General features: G+C 41.9%; 2 protein-coding genes across 3 annotated transcripts in view; one reads left to right on the forward strand and one right to left on the reverse strand.

Annotated features, from left to right (window-relative positions):
- The window catches only part of WDFY1 (WD repeat and FYVE domain containing 1), a 43,613-nt gene extending 39,782 nt beyond the window's left edge, over window positions 1-3,831 (reverse strand). The window contains exon 1 of one of the 2 annotated variants that reach the window (XM_074364390.1): window positions 3,623-3,831. In XM_074364390.1, the coding sequence (XP_074220491.1) occupies window positions 3,623-3,759 (137 nt within the window). In that variant the 5' untranslated portion in view covers window positions 3,760-3,831. Of the gene's footprint in view, window positions 1-271; window positions 295-3,622 lie in introns of those variants that run through there. The other variant, XM_045512097.1, reaches the window with a different exon arrangement.
- Window positions 3,832-13,433: 9,602 nt separating this feature from the next.
- MRPL44 (mitochondrial ribosomal protein L44) lies at window positions 13,434-20,686 on the forward strand. Its single transcript, XM_074364391.1, has 4 exons — window positions 13,434-13,659; window positions 15,385-15,853; window positions 19,166-19,344; window positions 20,167-20,686. The coding sequence occupies exons 1-4, from the start codon at window positions 13,484-13,486 to the stop codon at window positions 20,336-20,338; spliced, it is 996 nt and encodes a 331-aa protein (XP_074220492.1). The 5' UTR covers window positions 13,434-13,483; the 3' UTR covers window positions 20,339-20,686.
- The last annotated feature ends 1,536 nt before the right edge of the window (window positions 20,687-22,222 follow it).

Raw genomic sequence — 22,222 nt, forward strand, 5'->3', positions numbered from 1 at the left:
GGACCAGGAGCATCTGCATGGACATCGCTGGAAACATGGCAAAAATGCAGGCTCTCAGGACTCACCCCAGACTTACTGAATCAGAATCCCTGGGGTGCGGCCCAGCTATCTGTGTTTTAACAAGATCTATCTCCATGTGATGCACACTCAAGTTTGGGAACCACTGTCTAGAGAGACCAGATAAACAAGTACATTAAGCCTAGACCCGGATTTCTCAACCTCGGCACTACTAACATTTGGGGCTAGACAATCCTTTTCATGAGGGACTGACCTGTGCATTACAGGACGTGGAGGGCCCTCTACCCACCAGGTGCCAGCAGTCCCCTCCTCCAGGCGTGACAACCAAAATGTCTCCAGATTATTGCCAGATGTCCCGTGGAGGGAAAGGGCAGAATCCTAGCATTTGACACTTGCTGCGGGAGTCGTCAATCATCGATACCGCCTGGACTCAGGTTCTCCAAACGTGCAGAACAACAAGGTGCACGGCAAAAAGAACAGGGCCTCAGAGTCAGACCTCGGTTTAAACCTCATGTCTATCACTTACTAGCTATGTTACCTTGGATAGTTACTTCAATGTCTTTTGTGCCCCAGTTTTCCTAATAGTCAAACGTTCATTACAATAGGATGCTTCCCCCACATATCCCATAAAACTCCTAGCTGGGTTTGGGACAGCATCTGCAATTAAGTGCATTGCTATTTCTGCAGTAAAACGAATGAACATTCACACCACAAAGGATAAATAAAGATTCACATAGTCTCATCTATGCAGCTCAAGTTTTAGCACCAATGAGTTTTCAGGCCCAACTCACAAAAACCAACAAAACACACTTGACTTTTAAAATACATTGCATTTTGGAACTGCAGAGAAGAGAAGGCGGCTGTACCCACCTTGTGGGGAGATGTGAGGACTGGAGGCACCACATACAGAGATCTCATTCTGCACTGAGAGACGGAAGGGACTTTTGAAAGGTTAACTATTGTTACTTCTGAAGTACAAATTCTGATCATGTCATTTGCTTATTCTGAACTCTCTGATGGTCCCCCACAGCTTGCAAACTAATATCCAAATTCCTAAGAGCGGCACCCGAGGAAGATCCTTCTGGAACTGGACACTGGGCCTTCCAGCTCTCAGTATGCCTTTTGTTCCAGACACCTAGAAATAACTGTGGTTCTGTACGTCTGGCTATTTCCTCCCGTCCTCTCCCTCTGCCTGCACCAAGGATGCGCACCCCTCCTTCCTTCACCCAGACCATTCCTCTCTGCAACGACATCTCTTCCAGGAGGCTTTCCTGGAAGCCCAGCCCTCAACCAAGAACCCTCCGTCCTCTGTGTCTCCCCAGCACCCAGGAAGCCGAGAGTACAGGGCCATCTCTTCACCACACCATCCGGCCCTTTGGAAACAGCAATTTCAAAGTCAGTTTTTTTTTTTTTTTACCTACAGACTTGGCACAGGCCGGGCACACAAGAAGTGTCCAATAAATGCTTGTTTGATGAATGAAGGCGATCAGTGCCTGCTTCCTCATCAGGCTGGTTCCTTCAGGTTGGGGGCCATAAAATAAATGAATCAGAAGTTTTGTGAGGGCAGGTGCTATGACTGTTGATCCCTGTTGTATCTCTAGGGCCTGGCACTCACTAAGTACAGTATTTCTAAATAAATAAGTGAATAAATAAATGACTGAGGACTTGCCTCATATTTATGACAACGTAAAAACAAACCACCACATACAACAACGACAGCAACAACAACAGAAACCCACAGCCGTGAGCTTTCATGCGTATCATTAAGTGTAGCACCTGCTAAAAAGAGTGTCCTACCTTCCAGGTAGTTCCAAAGGCCTGATAAACACAAATTAGAAACTCAGAGCCCCAACCCTAGCCTGGTCCAGTCATCGGCCAGGTCCCTGCTGCGTCCCAGTGACAAAATGAGCTGATGGGAGGCTCCCCCAGAACATTTCAGTCCCACAGCAGCTCAGTAATCACTTTCCATAAAACACTGGTCAGCACTGCTCCTGGCCAGTAATCTCAAACATTCAGCAATTTACTCAACACACATGAGTCATGAATAAAATATTTTACTGAATAAAGACAGCTAACTTGTATAAAGCACTGCCTGCATCTATGATGCAAATATCATTATTTTGTCCTTCGTTTTTTTTCACATTCTCCTCTTTTCCCTGTGGCTCATGCACCCCTCCTTCCCCCCTCCCTTCCTGCTCTCATATCCACACCCAGGTCCTACCAATCACTCCCTACCTTGTTTGAGGTCAACTGCATGTAAACTGCCGGCTCACAATAAACTCACTCTAAAGCAAAATACAAAGGTCAAACAGGCGCTGGGGGCTTCAGGTTTCCTCTTCCCATTCGGGACAGGTCCTTTTCAAAGCTCCTGACTTCAAAAGACAGATTACAAAATGCTGGACTCCGCCTCTACGCTAGAACAGCAGTACCTTCCTTCTTCCAGAAAGTCCTTCCACTTGTGTAACCTCGCCACTTGAGACCACTCATCATACTCAGGAAGCCCAGTTTCACACAGTCATTTCGTCCAAATTTCCATGGTAAAGCCACTAACCTTTTAAACTTTTAGGGTTTTAAAAACGCTAAAGTTTTAAAGCAAATAATCTCTCCAATCCAATCACACAGCCCTGGGAAGACCAGACAGCTGGTTTAGGGAGTCCTGGGTTGTATTTGTAGCGTCACCAGTATCTCCGTGCCTCTCCATGGGCCTCAGTTTCCTCTTGGGTAAAATGAGAAAATCGAATCAGATCAGTGCGTCCCAAAGTATGGTGGGCCAGACGTCTTGGTACAAGACAGAGCTGACTAAAGGTTCACACAGATTAACATATTTTAGCTATTAGTTTAATTTTTTACAAGTGACAACTGGCTTTCCATTAATGGTGGACATGGAAAATTTTCTTTAAAATAAAAGCTTCGCTTATTATTATTTTAAGTCTTTTCTTAAGGAGTCACTTTTAGAGGGGGAAAAAAACTACTTTGTATTTAACAATTCAGGCGGTTCTAGCAGCTGTGGCAAAATAACTGATCCAGGGACCTGGTGTAGCTCGAAAGGGGTGTAAACAAACCCCTGCGTAAAGCTGAAAGGAAGGGCGTGAAAGTCCAGGGAGGTTTTCTGCCAGAAGGGAATCCCTGGCACCAGGTCCCGCGGTAACCAGCCGCCAGTCCCGGCGCCCGGAGAAGGCAGCTGGGCACTGTCCGCGAAGGGCCAAGCAACCCCCAGGGGTCCGGACGCTTCCAGCTCCGAGCGAAATCCCACAAAGGAGAGGAGGCGGCGGCGGGGGTCCCGGGCTAGAGGGATACCGTGGAGGTCCCGGCAGGGATGGGGGTCTCGGGCTGGCCGAGCGCAGTGGACGGAGATCGCGGGCCGGAGGGGCGCGGCGGGGATGGAGACTCGCAGGACCCGCGGGCTGGAACCGGGCGGGAGTGGGGGCATCCTAAAGGCCAAGGAGCCGGAGGGGGCACAGGATCGCGCGACCCGGGGGCCGTGGACGCCCCCATGCGGAGAGGGACGAGGCCGCCGACCCCCACGGTCCCCACACCCGGTCGCAGGCGGGAGCCCGGGCCGCCCCCGTCGCGCCTCGGCCCCGCGCAGGACCCCCTGGCCTACCTGTCCTCGCTGGCCGTGATCACGCCGTCCTCCTTGGGGATGAGCAGCGCGGCCGTGACGGCGTCCTGGTGCCCCTCGATCTTGCTTAGCAGCACCGGGCGGCTGCTCTGCGGCCTGGAGTGGATCTCGGCCGCCATGTTCGCGCGGCGGCGGCGGCGGCGGCGGCCTCCTCGGCGGGCGGGCCATCAGCTGACGGCCGGGCGGGCGGGGACGCGCCGGTTTGGCTTTGGCTCCGGGGCCGCGTGGGTGCCGCGCCGCCGTAAGTTCTCGAGTGCTGCCGCCGCAGCCCGTATTGGCTAAGGAAGTCGCGCATCTAAAATTACGTGCCGGAAAGAGAGGCCTGTCGGGGCTCGCCCCAGAAGTGGAGAAAGTTTCAAAGGTTGAAAAGTAAGGTCATTCCCGCGGGAATGAATCGAGCAGTTGGCGGTGAAGAGGAACTGTCCCCCAAATCAGAGCCTTCTGAAAATACTACTACTAAATTGTATCTATTCTAAGAAGATTTTGGACTTCATCGCTGCCCATTTCAGACGTTTTAAAGTGTGAAAAAATAGAGTGCAATTTAGAATCTTTGAAAGACACTCACTGAGTGGTGACTATATATCAGTCACTGTCACAGGTTTTGTTTTTTTTTTAACGTGAATTATCTCACTACTGATAACCTTAAGAGATCAAGAGATATATGCTCTTGTAGTCTCAGTTTGGAGATGAGAAAACTGAACCATGGAGAAGTTAAATTACTTGCTTGAGGTCACATAGCTATGAGAAAGAGAAAAGCAGCCCTTGACCGACTGTCAGCCAGAGTTGGGTGTTGAAAGGAGACAGCTGGTTCCTGTGGAGCATAATTTACTTACATTGCTGAACTGAATTTGGGTCTGGTAGCAGACAGCGCAGCAAAGCCAGTCTACTGACACCCAGTTATGATGAAGGAAAGTACAGCATTTATTTGCAGGGGATCAAGCAAGGAGAATGGGCAGCTTGTGTTCAAAAGACCCAAACTCCCTGATGGCTTTCAGGGAAGGGTTTTTAAAAGTAACATTTGGGATGAGGGGTGCTGCACACAGTCTTTCTTCTGATTGGTTGGTGATGAAGTAACAAGTTATGTTTTGGAATCTTAATCATCCACCATCTGGTTCCACTGAGTTTGGGGTTCACGAGCTTTTGGTCCCTCTGTATTCACTGTCCTCCACCTGGGTGGGTGTGGGAGGAATGTCTTAGTTTCTGCAAAACAGACTGTTGTGTCTATCCCTTAGTTTAACAATCGCTAAACTGTTGTTTAAGCTGTCATTACTTTTCTTGCTTGACTACTTTTCCTTTGTTTCTGTGTTCCCTCAATTCCATAATTAGTAACTGAGTCTGTTCTTTAGAACTCAGGGAAGTACTAGGGGACTAAAGCCTTCTCTGCAAACAAGAAACGGGGGACACAGAAAGGCTTGTTTGTCCTGCTTGGTTTCAACCCATGCTTTTCTTTAATACCCCTCAATCCTGAGGGGAACAGGGGTGGGACAAGAAAGGGAATAAAGTCTTAGGTAGAGAGGTTGATCATAAACCTGGCAGGGGAACTCAGATTTAGGGGGACTGGATTTCATAAACATAAATAAATCCACTTCATACACAGTCCCTAAACACAACCAAAACATGAACATTAGCCAAACCTCAAAAATGATAGACCCCCCCACCACCACCACCATTCTGGCTAGTGTGAATGATTCTTGTTTCTTTACCAATTATACCTTTAGCCTCTTCTTGCACCTAGACAAAGACTTACTAAGACATCCAATCATAGGATTACCTTGATGGCATTCAGTCCAGATGGAAGCCCTTTCTCCTCAAACCCTTCCCAAAATTACCTTGCAGAAACCTAAATCCTGTAAGTTCTTTTTATCACTGACTCCCCAGGATTCCCAGGATATGCTCTCTTCCTCCAACAAACAATCAGCTCAACACATATTCCACTACATGTGTGTTCCCGGTGGCTTTTAGCTAGAGAACACCAACAGCTAGTAAGTTGAAGGGTCATGAACGGGACCCAAAAAGTCATTGACTCCAGAGACCTCCCTCCAACCCACACCCTCCCACACTCTATCTTATTCTGAGTGCGGAATTGCAGAATTGTACTACAGCTGTACTGTCCACGTGGGTATCCAGCACTTGAAATGTGACCATTCCAAATTGAAATGTGGTGTGAGTGTGAAATACACACCAGATTTTAAAGAGTTAATACAGAACAAAAAGTAGGTAAGTTACTACCCTAATAATTTTTATATTGATTATGTTGAAATGATACAATGTAGATGTATTGAATTAAATAAGATTAAAATTAATTTTGTCTGATTCCTCTTATGTTTAATATGACCAATAAATTTTAAATTACATAATGTGGCTCACATGGTATTTCTATTGAACAGGGCTGTACTACTACTTTCTTATGATGAAGTTAATAATATCTATTCACAGATATATTTATTCATCTCTTCCACAAACTGTACACCTGCTATGTGCCATACGCTGATGAGAGAAAGAAGACATGCACCCTACAAGGCTCGCACAGTAGAAAGGCTAGATAAACTCTTGAACAATTTTCTTCAAACAGCAAATATTCATCGAGTGCCTGCTATGAGCCCAGTGCTACTCCAAATGCAGCCGTGCTCAAGAGAGACAGAAGTCACTCGACCATTAGAACTTATATTCCAGTGACAGAACCAAATAATAAATAAAATAAATGAGGGAATTACATAATATATTAAAAGATGTTAAATGCTATAGAGACAATAAAGCTGGGAAGGGTGATAGGGACCATAGAAGGGGCTGCAGTTTTAAGCAGGAGGGTTTAGCAGATCGAAGATTCACTGCAGTCTGCCTTCATGGAAGGAGGGCTGTCAGCAGACAGAGCCTAGCTCTTGTCTCCTTCAGAGTCTGCCTCAGTTGTAGGGAACCACGGTGGTCGAGTGATGCCCTTCACCACGCAGCAGCCCAAATTCAATAACTGAAGGAGACAGGCATACGAAGGCCAGGCTGTTTCAACCTGATACAGGCCCCACGGCTGAGCTATACCAGCTCCAGAACTCTCTCCTTGATTGGCTGAGGCTTTGTCAGGCCTGTGTTGTAGTGGAATCCTCCTGCCTAATTACATCTCCCTCCCTTCACAGCTAACAACCCCCAAAAAATACCCTGTGTGCCAATTTCTGTCTCCTAAGAATGCACCTTGAGACAGGTGGCCAGGGAAGGCCTCACTAAGAAAGGGACATTTGAGCCAAGGAGAGGAGGGAGTAAGCAGTGTGGAAATGTGGGAGAAATGACTCTTAGAAAAGGGAACAGCAAGTGCTAAGGCCCTGAGGTGAGCACATGCCTGGGGTTTTCTAGGAATGGAAGGCAGCCATCATAATAATGATGATGACAATAAGTCTGGAGCAGAGTGAATGAAGAATGTAGCCAGAGATGAGGACAGAGGGGTCACCAGACAGACCATGTTGAGCCCTGAGGCCACAGTACAGACTTTGATTTTTACTTTAAGTGAGATGAGAAGCCATTGGAGGGTTTTGAGCGGAAGACTGGCTTAATTTGCCTTCAATTTTATTTTATTTTATTAAAATTTTTTTTATTGTAGTATAGTTGATTTACAATGTTGTGTTAGTTTTAGGTGTACAGCCAAGTAATTCAGTTATATATATATATATATGTATTTATTCATCTCTTCCACAAACTGTACACCTACTATGTGCCAATTCAGTTATATATATAATATATATATATATATTCTTTTTCAGATTCTTTTCCATTATAGTTTATTACAAGATATTAAATACAGTCCCCTGTGCTATACAGTAGGTCCTTGTTTATCTAGTTTATAAACAGTAGTGTGTATATACTAATCTCAAACTCCTAATTCCTCCCCCGGACCCCTTCTTTCCCCTTTGGTAACCATAAATTTGTTTTCAATGTCTGAGTTTGTTTCTGGTTTGTAAATAAGTTCATTTGTATCATTTTTTTAAGATTCCACATATAAGTGATATTTGATATTTGTCTTTCTCTATCTGACTAACTTCACATAATATGATAATCTTTAGGTCCATCCATGTTGCTGCAAATGGCATTATTTCATTCTTTTCATCACTGAGTAATATTCCATTGTGTGTTTGTGTGTGTGTGTGTGTATGTATACATGTGTATATATAGGTAGATAGATATCTCACATCATATATATATATCACCTTCTTTATCCAATTGTCTGTTGATGGACACTTAGGTTGCTTCCATGTCTTGGCTATTGTAAATAATGCTGCTATGAACATTGGGGTGCATGTATCTTTTTGAGTTAGAGTTTTCTCCAGATATGTGGAGGGCTGAGTCCTTGGAAACACCAACATTTAGAAGTTTACAAGAGAGGGAGGGATCAGAAAGGAGACCGAGAAAGAGCTATTGGTTTATACCTTTGGGACTTTCCACCCTTGGGAGTTCCCAGGTAAAATTTGAAACCAGCCCATAGGAAAGCAAGGAGAGATCAAAGAGGCAGACCCTTCCAGATTGGAAGGTGGCTGTTTTAATAAGCAAAAGATCTTACGTAGGAGGCTTGTCTTGGATGATCACAAGACAAGTAGATCTCTACATCCTACACTGTCCAAATGATCTCAACAATATATTGCTCTCTCAAGGCTGAGTCTTTGAAATAGCTCCCATTGTGGGATCGATGGGCAGAACACACATTCCCAACAGGGAAGGAAGCGAGTAGCTTGGATTGGCTAGATCCACAGCAATCATGCCCTCTTGATGACTTCCTCCAACAGGAGCCCCTATAAGCCAGGAAGAAATAAAATCAGTGTGTGTTGTCATGAAGCCAACAAAGAAAGGTGTTTTCTAAGGAGAAGGGAGTGACCAACTATGTCAAATGCTGCAGAGGAGTCAAGTAAAATGACCGGAAGTTTCCCTGGAGTGGAAGAGGCAAAACCTGATTGGGGTGGGTTCAAGTGGTAATAGTAGAAGGTTGTTAACACGGTTTCTCAGAACTGAGGGACTCTAGGTACACACACAGACAGCTGATCTCTGAGCTGTCCTGCTGAGTCAGAAGGTGGAGTCTATTGATAATGATCTACTGTTGGCTGCCAGCTGTGTGACCTTGGGCAAGCCAAGTAGCCTAACAATGAAGAATGTGACCTTTAGAGTCAGAGAACTTTGCTGTTTACTAGCAGAGAAATGTTTGGCAAGCTAGTTAGTGTCTTTACCGATTTGATATCTCTAATATGGAATCATAATACCTTTTATCGGTGACATGTAGAAGGCAGAGATTATGTATGTAGCTATTATTGTTAACACAGGTTCCTTACCTCAGACCTGATCATCTCTAAACATCTGTCCTGCCATCACCTTCTATGACTATTGATACCTATATCTTATGATAGACTTCCTTGAGGGGATATTTTATAGTTTTATTATAATAATGGTGATGATAATAAATAAAGAAATATTATTTCTTTTAACAAAAAGTTTTAAACTTTGCATCAAGTAAAGCATGCTTGCTTAATGGGTCAGCGTTCTAATTTGGCCTTGACTTTCCCTGATACTTTAAATGTAGTTACCATACTAGTCATTTGACTGTTTGCTTTCAGTTTCACTTGCCCTCTGCCCTGCCCCTGCACACTTTATATTCCTGGAAATTGACGTCTGCAAACTGCATTTCCCAGACTCCCTTGCCAACTTGCTTCCTGAAACATTTGTATGTTTCCTGGGACACAGTGGTGGGTGATTAGTAGGCAGGAGGAAATGAGAAACCTGGGTACTTCTCCCAGTTTCTCTCGGCTTAGGGGGTGTGTCTCCTCTTTGGCTCCGGTTCCCACTTTGTCTCTGCTATCCAAAGGTAGTCTCTGCAGGTATTCCTGCTCTGGTGCCATCCCCCGCTCTGTCCTTCTAGTCTTGAGGTTGCTATCTCTAGGTTACCACACGGCCCCTCTTTGGCCTTTTGGTTTCTTCTGACACCTTTGTAACTAGTTCTTTGAATTACATTCTCTCCACTGAGCCATCAGGTATGAGTCCCATTTTCTTGATTGGACCCTGACTGGTACAATTACTACAATCCTGATACTTAACAAACAGCATCATGAAGACTACATGGTAGAACTCACTGGAAATAGGATGTCATAGAAGTAAATCATAATGTAATATTTAGCTAATGAATTATTAAAAAATGGATATCAACAATATGACCAATGTAAATGGGTACCTCATAAAGAATATCTTATTCACATGCAGTATCCAGATTCTTAGCTATTCTTTTAATAGCTATGATCTAGTTAACTCTAATCAAGAGGAGATACTTCAAAAAATTATCAGCGTCTTTCTGCAGATGTTGTTATACATAACTAATTAATGTTTATCAGTTCAAAACATGTTAAATCTATGGAGGAAAATAAAAATGCACTCTACATTGACTTCTTGGTTTTGGACAAGCTTCATCTCCTTAGGCTTTGCCAAAAAATATTGGAGATACAGTTTCATCCCATGGAGAAAAGACTTGATGATCCTGTCCAGTAGTCTTGCCAGGCCTTCTTTTATACTGTTCTCTGGGTTTTACCAAGCAGACACCATAGCCAGGCTAACAACCAGATTACAAAAAGTTCAAACCACTTTGTAATACTTGATTTATTTTATTTTAAAAAGGTGGGTTTTGAAGTTTCAGGATTCTAACTATAGTGGTCTTACATCTTCACAAGGTTACTTTTTAGTCACCCTTTAAAACATTCCCTTTTTTATTATAGGTCCCCTCTCTCACTCAGATCCAAGCATTGCTCGGTTTAGCTGATGCATCAAGAAACATTGGTTCATGGTGGAGATGCTACATTTGAGGCTCTCTTCCCCATACTTTCTCAAACTTGTTTCTCAAAAGTATCTCTAGTGACAGGAAAAAGAATCTGTACCCACAAAGGTTAAAGGGTTGGGTAATGTCCACTTTCTAGAGAGAAAATCTTTTTCACATTTATTTCATAATTAAGATTTTATTATTGCTCAGTTTTACCAAAGCTTTTTGCTAATCATTTTTTTTACTGTCATGAGTTTTGTTTCCTTTTTTTTGTTTGTCTGTTTATTTGTTTTTGGCCATTATATCTACCAACTCAAATTTCCAAAACGAAAGTTTGCAGATGTTAAATTTGGTGAAGATGACATGATTTTCTGTCTGTATTTATCAATAACCCTAATTTTAAATTTTGGACCATTTTAACTGTAGTAAGTTTTATTTGATGATAATTATTTCTTTCCTCAATTTTTCCTAGGGGTTGGATTAAAGACCAATATTTGGTACTTATTCCTTAGCTAATCTAGGAGATATTTGTGGGTAACCTCTGTTGGTTCAGAATTGCCCCATTGTCCAGCAGAAGCCCGTTATAGAGCTTACTAACCTCATTCTTCAGCTTTCTGTGCACATGTTCTAACTGCCTGCACCATCACTGAAGGAATATATAAATAACATCCCTGACGTCAAAACAACAAAGGATTAAAGTATTCTCCAGAGGTTAAAGTGAACCCTCATCACTTAATCTTCTCTTCCTAAGTGTGACTTTGTCCACTCTTCCACCTCACCTTGACCCACTGTTCTTGACATTTTGTGACTTTTGATCAAAAAAGGGATCACAGCAGTTTCAAGGGAAACCAAGGTCTTAAGAGGGGGAAAAAGGGCCTTTCTCTCCTTAAAGTTTTCTGAGCCTGGGTTCTGGAATCAAGTAGTCCTTTCAGTATGTGTTTATTGAATAAATGAACAAATGCATGTGTGAATAAAAATCCTGGTTAATTTCTGAGCTCAGTGAGTTACATTAGTAGGAGAAATCTCTTGAGACCCAACATTTCTGGTATGCAAGCAGTGTTCTCATTGTATTACTGAGAAACTTTCAATACAAAGACACTTCACTTAACATTGTGCTCCAACTAGATTGGATTACTTCTCTTAATAAGAGGGATATTGCAGAAATAGCAGTTCCCCGTGCTTTCTTCTGTTTCATTTATTTGATTGATGGTCCGTTAATTTTCAATACTTCACACGCAGTGTAATACAAAGGCAAACATGATCCTCTCTCACCTCTTTTTAAAGAATTTGCTTCACCCAGAAATTCAGCAGCTTGTTTTGTGATGTGTGCAAAACCCCCTTCTTCCTACCTCCCTCCTTCCCTCCCTCCCCATGGGGAAGGAATGCTTTTACAGGCTGGAATGAACCATTCAAATTATTCCTCTAGAAGGATTAAGCTAAGTTGTTTAAGTTGTTTGATCTGTAAAAAAAAAAAAAAAAAAGCAGAGCTGGATAGTAGTTTATAACAGATTTTATTTGGGAACTATTACAACAGAGGAAAAGAGACCCCAGCATAGAACTGGGCTCAACCCCTAACACAGTGCGGACAAACGGAGATTTATAGCCAAGAAGTCGGGTTGGGGCAGGGGGCTGTCAGTGGGTAGAAAAATACTAAGATGAAACATCAGGGGTAATGGGGGATTCTGGCTAAACTTAGTTGACAGAATTCTTGCAGAAGGCAGGCCACTATCCCTGGAGGATAGTGAGGCTTATGAATTTGATTAGATATCATAGAGGGTGATCAGGTATTAAGGACGGGGGAGTGTCTCTAAACTGACTTAACAGGATCTTGCTGAAACCTGGTGATGCAGGCCTGACAAGGGTGGACACCAACTTCTCTTAAGGTCAAAACCTCTTTGAGGAGAGGGCTTAGAGAAGCCTGACTGAAGTTCAGTCAAGGAGAAAATCTTTGCCAGGTCCTAAGGTTGGAGACTCTTGAGCTAAGTAATGTGCTTGGGTCTGTGTTTCAGGGAGATGAATGTAGCTGAGATGTGTCCAGGGAAGAGAGGAAGGTATAAGACTGATTACAATGGAGGCTGATTACGATCACCTGGGGAAGAGGTAGGCTACCATCGGGTAGCTGCTGTGGAAATAAATTGAAAAAGTACTTGGCAACTGGACAAAAGAGTGTGTTTGTGGAAACAGGAACAACTGAAGACATAGGAGCCCAATCTGGGTGACTACGGGGGTTGATAATGCCGTTAACAAGTAGAGAGAATGCAGAAGGAGGTGCCCCTTTGAAAGTCTAGGTGTTTGGAAGACAACTCAAAATTGAGAATTTGGACTGCCTTCCTTTGTGAATTAGCATTAGATTTAAAATTGTATTAATAATTCAGTAGAAAAATAATACAACCACATTGCTAAAGAGTGAAAGATAAAGGAAAAAATGACATAGGTTCACTGTTTACATGTTGATGTTAATTCCCTTTTCTTTCTTCTTTCCTTTTTTTTTTCTTTTTTAAAATAGTGGGTCCTGTTAGATTGTTTTCAAATAAAAATTTTAATTTGAGCTAAGTCAGCACCTCTTAGTCGAGGGTTCCTGAAAAGAAGGCTTTTGGAGATGTACCAGGTAAATATTTGCTTACAAAGTGTGTTTGGATAGATGGTCTGGAACTCCAAATACATGTTATTAAGAAGTGTTTTCTCTTTTCGAGGATTAAAGTTTTTGTTTTGTTTTGTTTTTACCGTGAAACGTCTTTTACTGTAATGAGAGTAAGGAACAAGACAGTAACTGATAGGATGAAACAACTTCTTGGAGAAATTTCTAGCTCGGAATGCTCCTCAAGCCTTGTTTACAGGCGAATAATTTCCACGTGGGCAAAAAAAAAAACCAGGACGTGCGCACGCGCAGTAAAGCCGCCGCAGGCGACCGGCCGCTGCGCTCCGGCTCCGCTCGGACTCCGCTTCGGCCTCGCTCGGCTCTGCGCGTCCTGGGAGAACTGTGTTTCCGCATTTTGGGGGGAACGGTGTTACCGCGACACTGGTCCGGCTTTTTTCCTTCCGCTCTCCATTGCTTTCTCCCTTGCAATGGCATAATGGCATCCGGGCTGGTGGGGCTGCTGCTGCGGGGGACTCGCTGCCTCCTGGCGCCCGCCGCTCCCTCTCTCCTGCCGGTCCGGGGAGTGAAGAAGGGATTCCGCGCCGCCTTCCGCTTCCAGAAGGAGTTAGAGCGGTGGCGCCTGCTCCGGTGCCCGCCGCCGCCCGTGCGCCGGTAAGAGCCGCCTCGGGAAGGGGTCGGGGTGGCGGTCGAGGACCCGGGGCCCCTCCCCCGCGGCTTCGGCCGGGCGGCGGGAAGGGTTGCTCACCTCTGGCGATCTCCTGGCTTGAGTGTAGGAGTTTTGCCACACAGACGCCCGTGGAACGCGGACACGTGGCCCGATGCAAAGGGAATGGACTTCTGCCGAGAGGTTGGGAGCGTGACTGCCCCTAAGCTTCGAGGCTTCCACTTAGATCGTATCAACTGAGAATTGTGAGAAAAGAGGCCGGCTGGAGGGTTACCTTTATGTGGGCTTGGGTGTTGTAGCTCCTGGTTTGTAATGCCTGAGAATTCTTTCGGTACAGGTAAGAGGAAGGAAAGCACTGCACAATATTGCGATTTAGGACAAGGGAAAAAATTAAGTATACAATCACAAGTCCCTTGTCCAGGGGAAAAGGAAAACAATTTGATTTCAGGTTTCTGCTGTAATTATTTCTTATTCCAGTAGTAGAGGGTGTGATAGAAAGAGATGCAGATCTTTATGGCTCCAAAGAGATGCTACTATACATGAGATATTGCATCTTTTTCTCTTATAATAATGTGTCTTTGACACGTAGCCGAACGAGTAGATGCACCTCACTCTTTCATGGTTCCATTTATGGGTATTTGAGTTCCGTATTATTGTCATTACAACCGACGTAACAGTGAATAACTTTGAAGTTATTACTCTGGAAATATAGTATGAAATTTTGATAACTACTTTAATATTACCCTCAAAAAAAGTTGATCCAGTTTATGCAGCTACTAGTAGGAATATACGTATTCATAGTCCTATATACCTTCAACATAGAATATTAAGTTCTTTAACTAAAAAGAATAATAAAACAGCGTTTCTCCTCAAGTTCTCAAGTCACATTTCTTTGATTATTGTGAGGTTAATCATGTTAGGCTTTTATAAGTGGGAAGAAACTTTATGGGTTATATAGATTTGTATACATCTTACGACTTAACAATACAGATTTTTTTTTTTTTTTTTTTTGCAGGGGGAAGGTAGTTATGTTAATTTAGTTTTTTAATGGAGGTACTGGGGATTGAACCTAGGACCTCATGCATACTAAGCATGCACTCTACCTCTTGAACTATAACCTCCCCACCACAACCCAGATCTTTATATTTCGCTGTCCGTTTTTACTTAAAAAGTTTTATTTTCGGTTTATTATTTTTCTTTAAGAAAAGACCTTTTAGTCATTCTTGAGAATGATTATGAATTTTTAACCTACTTATAATATTGATGTGAGGTTATTTAAAGTTAATTTAAATGGATGCTTTCAAAACTTAAATCAATTAAATACAAGATAAATATAATCTATTTACTGTTTATGGCTTGAACCTTTGAAATTACAACGTGTATTTCATATCGAATTATAAAGTGTAGTTCCATGGTTAGAGCAGAAATAAGCTAAAAGTTAGGATATTGGCTTAGTCTCTGATGCTGAAGAATCACTTTGACGTGGCAGTTGGCTCAAATGGAAAATTAATCTGGTAAAGAACCACAAGTAATCATATGACTTGAGTTTTAATTTTTGGAAAATCAGTCTGGCATTAAAATGACACTCAATCTTTTAAAATTTCCTTTATGTAATTAATAAAAATGCATCACAATGAAGAAATGTTTGCACGGTAGTAACACTTTGTTGTTCTCTTTGCCATCTCTTACTGTCTTCTGTTCTACATTTTCAGTTCAGAGAAGCCCAACTGGGATTACCATGCTGAAATACAAGCATTTGGCCCTCGGTTACAGGAAGCCTTTTCCTTAGATCTTCTCAAAACTGCATTTGTTAATAGCTGCTATATTAAAAGTGAGGAGGCCAAACGTCAAAAACTTGGAATAGAGAAAGAAGCTGTTCTTCTGAACCTTAAAGATAATCAAGAACTGTCTGAACAAGGGGCATCTTTTTCACAAACTTGCCTCACACAGGTTTTTGAGGACGCATTCCCAGACTTGCCCACTGAAGGCGTTAAGAGTCTGGTTAACTTTCTCACCGGTGAGGAAGTTGTGTGTCACGTGGCTAGAAACTTGGCAGTGGAGCAGTTAACGCTGAGTGCAGAATTCCCAGTCCCCCCGCCTGTATTACGGCAGACTTTCTTTGCAGTGATCGGAGCCCTGCTACAGAGCAGCGGACCTGAGAGGACTGCACTTTTCATCAGGGTAGGTGGTTATTAATTGCACATGCTGGGACCTGCTTGAGGTGGACAGAAAGAAAAATTATTTTTTTGTATGTAATTTCTTTACTCTATGACCTTGGCAGGTTACATGTGAATTTTTCTCCCTACCAAAACTGGGAAAGACCTAAACTTTTTTTTTTTTTTATGGTACTTAATTACTCCAGTTGACTCTTACTAGAATGTCATCAGAGGTGAGTATTAAATTCTGGGTTGTGAGCTCACTCATGGCTTTAGCTTTAATCCTTAGATCCAAGGATAGTGCCTACATGATAGATGCTTAGTAGATGTTTAGTGAATGAATGAGTCGAAAGGACACTCTTGGAGGGCCTAGTGTGTTTAGGGAGCTCCCTACTTAAGTACTAACTGTTGTTCTGTTCTTCTAAGTGATCAAATCTTGGATTTCTGAGTCCCTATCATGTACACCTAACTCTTTGTTAACCAGTAGCTTAGCTAATTAAAATACTTAAATAATTGGTATGACTTAACTCCAGTGTCCTTTTAGAATTTATTAATTGGGAGAAGTTTTATATGTTGCTGTGGAATGAGGTTTCGGTCTCTCTTACATGATGAATATTCCAGGCAGTCACTTCAAGTCACGAAACAGTCTTGATTCAGACCTTTGAATGGCAGGTCTTTGTTTTTTCTTTTACTTAATGTGTATATATACATACCTTTATATATATATATATTTTATATATATTTATATATATATATTTTTTGGAAGAAGCAGAGTTGGGATTTTTTTTTTTAATTGAAATAGCATCAGTTGCAATGTGTCAGTCTCTGGTGTACAGCACAATGTCCCAGTCGTGCATATATGCAGATATATTCATTTTCATATTCTTTTTCATTAAAGGTTTCATTAAAAGATATTGAACATAGTTCCCTGTGCTATACAGAAGAAACTTTTTTAAAAATCTATTTTTATATATAGTGGCTAACATTTGTAAATCTCAAACTCCCAGATTTATCCCTTCCTACTTCCTTTCTCCAGTAACCATAAGATTGTTTACTATGTCTGTGAGTCTGTTTCTGTTTTGTAAATAAGTTTGTCTTTTTTTTTTTTAGATTCCACATATAAGTAATATAAGATATTTTTCTTTCTCTTTCTGTCTTACTTCACTTAGAATGACAGTTGCCAGGTCTATCCATGTTGCTACAAATAGCATTATTTTATTCTTTTCTATGGCTGAGTAGTATTCCACAGTATACCACAACTTCTTTATCCAGTCATCTGTCGATGGACATTTAAGTTGCTTCCATGTCTTGGCTATTGTAAATGGTGTTGCTGTGAACATTGGTGTTCCCTCCTGATATATACCCAGAAGTGGGATTGCTGGATCGTATGGTAGGTCTGTTTTTAGTTTTTTGAGGAATCTCCGTACTGTTTTCCATAATGGCTGCACATGAATGGCAGGTCTTTTGAACCAGCATCCCTACTGTTGGAATCTGTTCACTTAGTTTTGAGACTGAGTTTGATCATTTTGATCATGATGGATCCCTGTTAACCAACACTCAGACTTCATTCACAGGTGAGACCTGTCTTCCTCCTTCCTCAACCAGAGCTGAACTACCTGTCTGCCTTTGGGAAGCAGGTCTGTTAACTGACCCATCTGGGGTGGGAGCTCAGGGAAACAGAAGGAGAAAGGAAAGCAGAAGCTATTACTTGACTCGATGACTGTAAGCTGGTTTAATGCTTTCTGAGCCTGGTCAGTGTTTAAAATAAGACTCTAGGGAGCATTTTCCTGCTGGAACCTTCTAACCACGTTCCTTGACACGGGTGTTAGCTGTCAGCTTCTGGTTTCCTGGAAAGGATTCCTTTCAGAGTGACATCCATTCTGTGAGTTCCACACCAGGTCTTAAGGATTTTATGCCTTTGGCAGCAGTTGCAGACTTCTACCCTACTGCTGCCGGCAGCTTCTGCTGGCCTGTTGTCTTTCAGCAGGAGCGTGTGTTGGCTGCCAGTTGACTGAACATCCCTTTGCCTCAGTTTCAGAGGCTAGTGGACCCTTGGAAGCCCTTCAGGCTTGAGGTGAAAAAGAAAGCCTCTCCTGCCTCCTCCTTCACCTGCAATTAAATAGCTTTTCTAAAGAAATTGTGACAGACTCGTCTCTTGATTTCCATTCTCTATCACTTTAGCTTCTGCAGTCTTAGAACTGTCTGAACAATTTCTGGTCGCCTCTTTGAAGTTTCCACAAGGTAATCATGAGACTGTTTTGGAAATGCTTGTTTTCCATGTTTTAGCATCTTTGTTGACAGTTCCCATTGTAGATACTAGTAGAGATAGATAATTCAAATACCTGTTTCCAAGTCAAGAGCTTTGATACCTCTCACAGTAGAAGTGACAGGTTTGAATTATTTCATTTCATTCATTTGTCCACCTAATATTTACCGTCTGCAGTGTGCCAGGCACTGTGCTGAGGTCTGGAGCCAGAGCTAACCCAGGAGCCATCCTTGCCCTCAGGGTCTTGCTCCCAGCTCCTTAGGCAGATAGAGTGGAGTGTGGGAGGTGCTCTCAGGTGTTGTAACAGTGTAGAGGGAACTCAAAGGAGGCAACACCTAACTCTGGCAGGGTTAGGGAAGTTTTACAGAAGTGGCACTTGCCCCAAGAAGGTACTCCAGGAAGAAACCTTGAGGATGAGTGGCTGCTTTGGGAACTATGAGTTGCTTTGTGTGGTCAGATCATTTTGTGTCTGGGGAAGTGACGGGGATGGGTCTGGACCTTGAAGAGGCAGCGTGGGGAAGATCTTTTGAACTTGTGCATCAGCAACACTGAGAACGTGTTAGAAATGCAGATTCCCAGTCACGACCTCAGACTGCTGGTCAGAATCCCTGTGAGGAGGGCCTGGGACTCTGTTCTAACTAGTTTTCCAGTTGATACTTAAGCACCTAAACATTTGAGCAGCGCTATACTTGGCCACGCTAAGAAGCATGTATTTGATGGTCCTGTAAAGGCCAATGTAGACAGAGCTGGAGTTCTAAGTGGGACATCTCCATGATCAAATGTGCATTTTATTTATCTATTTTTTTCAATTGAAGTATAATTGATTAACAATAGTATTTTTAGGTGTATAACAGTGATTCAGTATTTTTATAGATTATACTCCATTTAACTATGAAATCCTGGCTAAATTCTCAACGCTGTACAATATATCCTTGTAGCTTATTTTATACATGTTTGTTTGTACCTTTTAATCCCATTAAATTTTTAATTTCTGTAAAAAGTGTACTTTGAACTATGATCTTTATTTTCTTTATACTAATTTAAATGTATAAATTATATTTTTATATGTAGGACTTCTTAATTACTCAAATGACTGGAAAAGAACTCTTTGAGATGTGGAAGATAACAAATCCCATGGGGCTACTGGCAGAAGAACTGAAGAAAAGGAAGATTTCAGCTCCTGAATCTAGACTTACTAGGCAGTCTGGGAGCACCACAGCTTTGCCCGTGTATTTTGTTGGTTTATACTGGTTAGTAACATTTTCATCTTAACTTCGTAACATGGATCAGAAGCCTTAAAAACTGACTTCTCACAGTTTCTTAATATAACCTCTAATTGCATTAAAAGATTTTTAAGATCTTATTCCCATGATTATCTATTCACTACTTCCTTTCCTGCTGGGGAAGGTAAATTATCTATGGTTTGCCAATTGTAGCTTTTGTTAACCAACTATTCACTAGAATTTCATGGAGCATATGCTAATGTAAGTATTGCTGTAGAAAAATTAAAGTTTTGACTCATAAGTTACAGATTTAACCCTAATCCACACTTAGAACAGTCAATTGAGCCTTGAACTGGAAAAGAAAGGGTTTAGTTGTCCATTAAAATGTGTAAGTCAACCCATGCTGAGTGTTTAGTTTTTTTGGTAGTTGACCTGCCCCAAATTGGTTTCAGGTGGATTGGAGTGTTCCATGTAAACAGCGAGCATCTAAGGTAACTAGATTAAAATTTAGGTGAATATTTTTCTAATCTTTATATAATGTAGGACTTCACAGGTATAAAAGCAAGGGAGGACATCACAAAGGAGAGCATTAATAGTATTGTAAAAAGTCTCATCTTCAGTTTTAATTGAAGTACAAAGCAAAATGAGATGCTCTTGCTTTTCAGATTGGCAAGCCTTACGCACATCCTTTAGCAGCAGTTCATTCACTGCTGGTAGAAAGAAAAAATGGCACAATGTTTGTTACTTCTGGTGAATATTATTGCCAGAAGGTGATCAGGCAAAGTTGATTTGTGCGCTGTGTTTTATGATTCAGCATATAATTTCAGACTACTGTGGGGTTTTTTCTAGTGATAAAAAGTTGATTGCAGAAGGACCCGGGGAGACAGTGCTGGTTGCAGAAGAAGAAGCTGCTCGAGTGGCCCTCAGGAAGCTCTACGGCTTCTCCGAGAACCGCCGGCCCTGGGACTATTCGAGGCCTCGAGAGCACAGAAGAGCAGAAAAGAGCGTCACCGCCGGCTAGCCCGCCAGCGAGGGTGAGCAAAGCAGGGACACAGACGTCAGAGATGTTCCAAGCTGGACGTTTTTTAAATTGTAAAGAAATACGCCTTACTCCTCATCCTGTGTTCCTAAAATTAAACAAGTATTTTATCAGGTCACTTGCTTTCTTTTTAATCATTTTTGTTTTGTCAAAAGTCTTTTTTGATATTTTTCCAGTAAATTTTAGCTGAAGTCCTTGATTTTATTATTGTATTTAACTTGTACAGTTAGTTGTGTTTTATTCTGTTCTAGCTTGGAGGTAATCATAATTTGAATATATGTTTTATGTGAACTTTGCTGTAATACCAATAAAAAGGTTATTCTTTAACTATTTCATTGTAGCTTGATTTGATATACCCAGGTTAGTGAACTTTGCCTCTCTAGTAATTTTAGCTAAAATAATAAATAGCTAAATAATAATATTTATTAACAATGATAAATAGTCAAGTAAACTCTTAACTGTGAGAAATGTAAGGTGCTGATTATAACAATTAAGTTAATGAACTCTAGATTCTGTCTAGGCTTACAATTCTGCATGCTAACTAATTTCATAGTTACTCAATTTCTATAAAACATAAATGGCAGGAAAGGTAAATTTTATGCTCTTAAGAGAAAACATGAAAATCAAAAGCAGCTTAAAATGTTGATGCTGATGGAAAAATAAAGTATATATTTATCAATTTAGTATTCCATAATCATATTCATAGCTACCACGTACCAAGCACTGTCAGGAGTGCTTTGCTGTAACATTTGATTCAGTAGAGGACAAGTCTTAAGAGTCTGTCTTTCTGGGTCTTTAATCCTTTGTGTTCAATTCAGTAATCTTACTGCAAATTCCCTTTGATTTATTTCTTTTTAACTTTGTGGTGGCAGTAGTAGTTTCAGTCTGCCAGGAGTCACTCCCAGAGGTTAACAAGAAAAGTGGGACTTGGGACTTGAGAATAAGAAAGAGGTAAAATGTGAAACTGACAGAATTTTTGCCATGAAATGTTTTTATAAAGGAAGATGACAGACCTTTGAAACTCCTTTCCTGAGACTGGTTAGGGAAGTAGACTTAATGTCGCATGTAAGAGGGCTTACAGCTCTGAAGCTAACCCAGAGACGGCTTTTGGAGGAGTGTGAGAATTACCTAGTTTGCTGAATAGGTAGGTTAAATGTAAATGATTTCACCTTTTCTTTTTAGAGTAACTCCAACTCCTAATAATTTGACACAGAAAAACAGGACCAAACCCGGTAGTTTAACACCACACTTATGCATGTCATCCACAGCAAGGAAACATGATTTGATGAGCAAGACATCTCCCTCATTAGAAACTAGAGGCTGGTTTTTGTGTTCAGCATGTTACAGACTTTGGCCACAAGATGGTGCTCTAACCCAATACGTCACAGTGAAGTATGCAACGTGCCATTATGAGGAACACTCTTCTCCCTACACAGAAGAGATTGATTACATATGATTACAGTGAAACATGACTTTTCTAAGCCCCTTACAGCTCTCATCTGCTAGCTCACCTTCTCTCCCCTTCGGATGTTAAGAATTTCACATACGAATGGTTAATTTCTGATGCCAAGGTATGGTATAGAGCAGTGGTTTCTCGTTAGCAATTTTCTTTAAATCACAACAGCTGCACCCTTTTTTCCTCAAGGTTTGGGAGAGGGTCAAAGGGGCAGTTTGGGGAATCTGGAAAGAAACTAGAGCCAGTGGTATTTTCCACGCTTTGGCTGCTCGAAGTGGACTCCTGGTAGGACAGTGTCTTTCAGCATTCATGGGAGGTCAAGGACATAGAAGTCATCCACCAGCTCACCCACACCTCACCTCTCCCAGGCAGTCACCACCCATCAGTTCTCTGCTGGCTCAGAGCAAATT

This window comes from Camelus bactrianus, chromosome 5, assembly GCF_048773025.1.
Source record: "Camelus bactrianus isolate YW-2024 breed Bactrian camel chromosome 5, ASM4877302v1, whole genome shotgun sequence".
Lineage (NCBI taxonomy): Eukaryota > Metazoa > Chordata > Mammalia > Artiodactyla > Camelidae > Camelus > Camelus bactrianus.

What these genes read in the sequence shown, in the direction of transcription:
- MRPL44 (XM_074364391.1), top strand. Translation starts at nt 13,484, where the DNA reads ATGGCATCCGGGCTGGTGGGGCTGCTGCTGCGGGGGACTCGCTGCCTC. An exon ending in GGACTGCACTTTTCATCAGG is followed by an intron (nt 15,854 to 19,165) that starts GTAGGTGGTTAT and finishes TTTTATATGTAG; the next exon opens with GACTTCTTAATTACTCAAAT. An exon ending in TATTTTGTTGGTTTATACTG is followed by an intron (nt 19,345 to 20,166) that starts GTTAGTAACATT and finishes GGTTTTTTCTAG; the next exon opens with TGATAAAAAGTTGATTGCAG.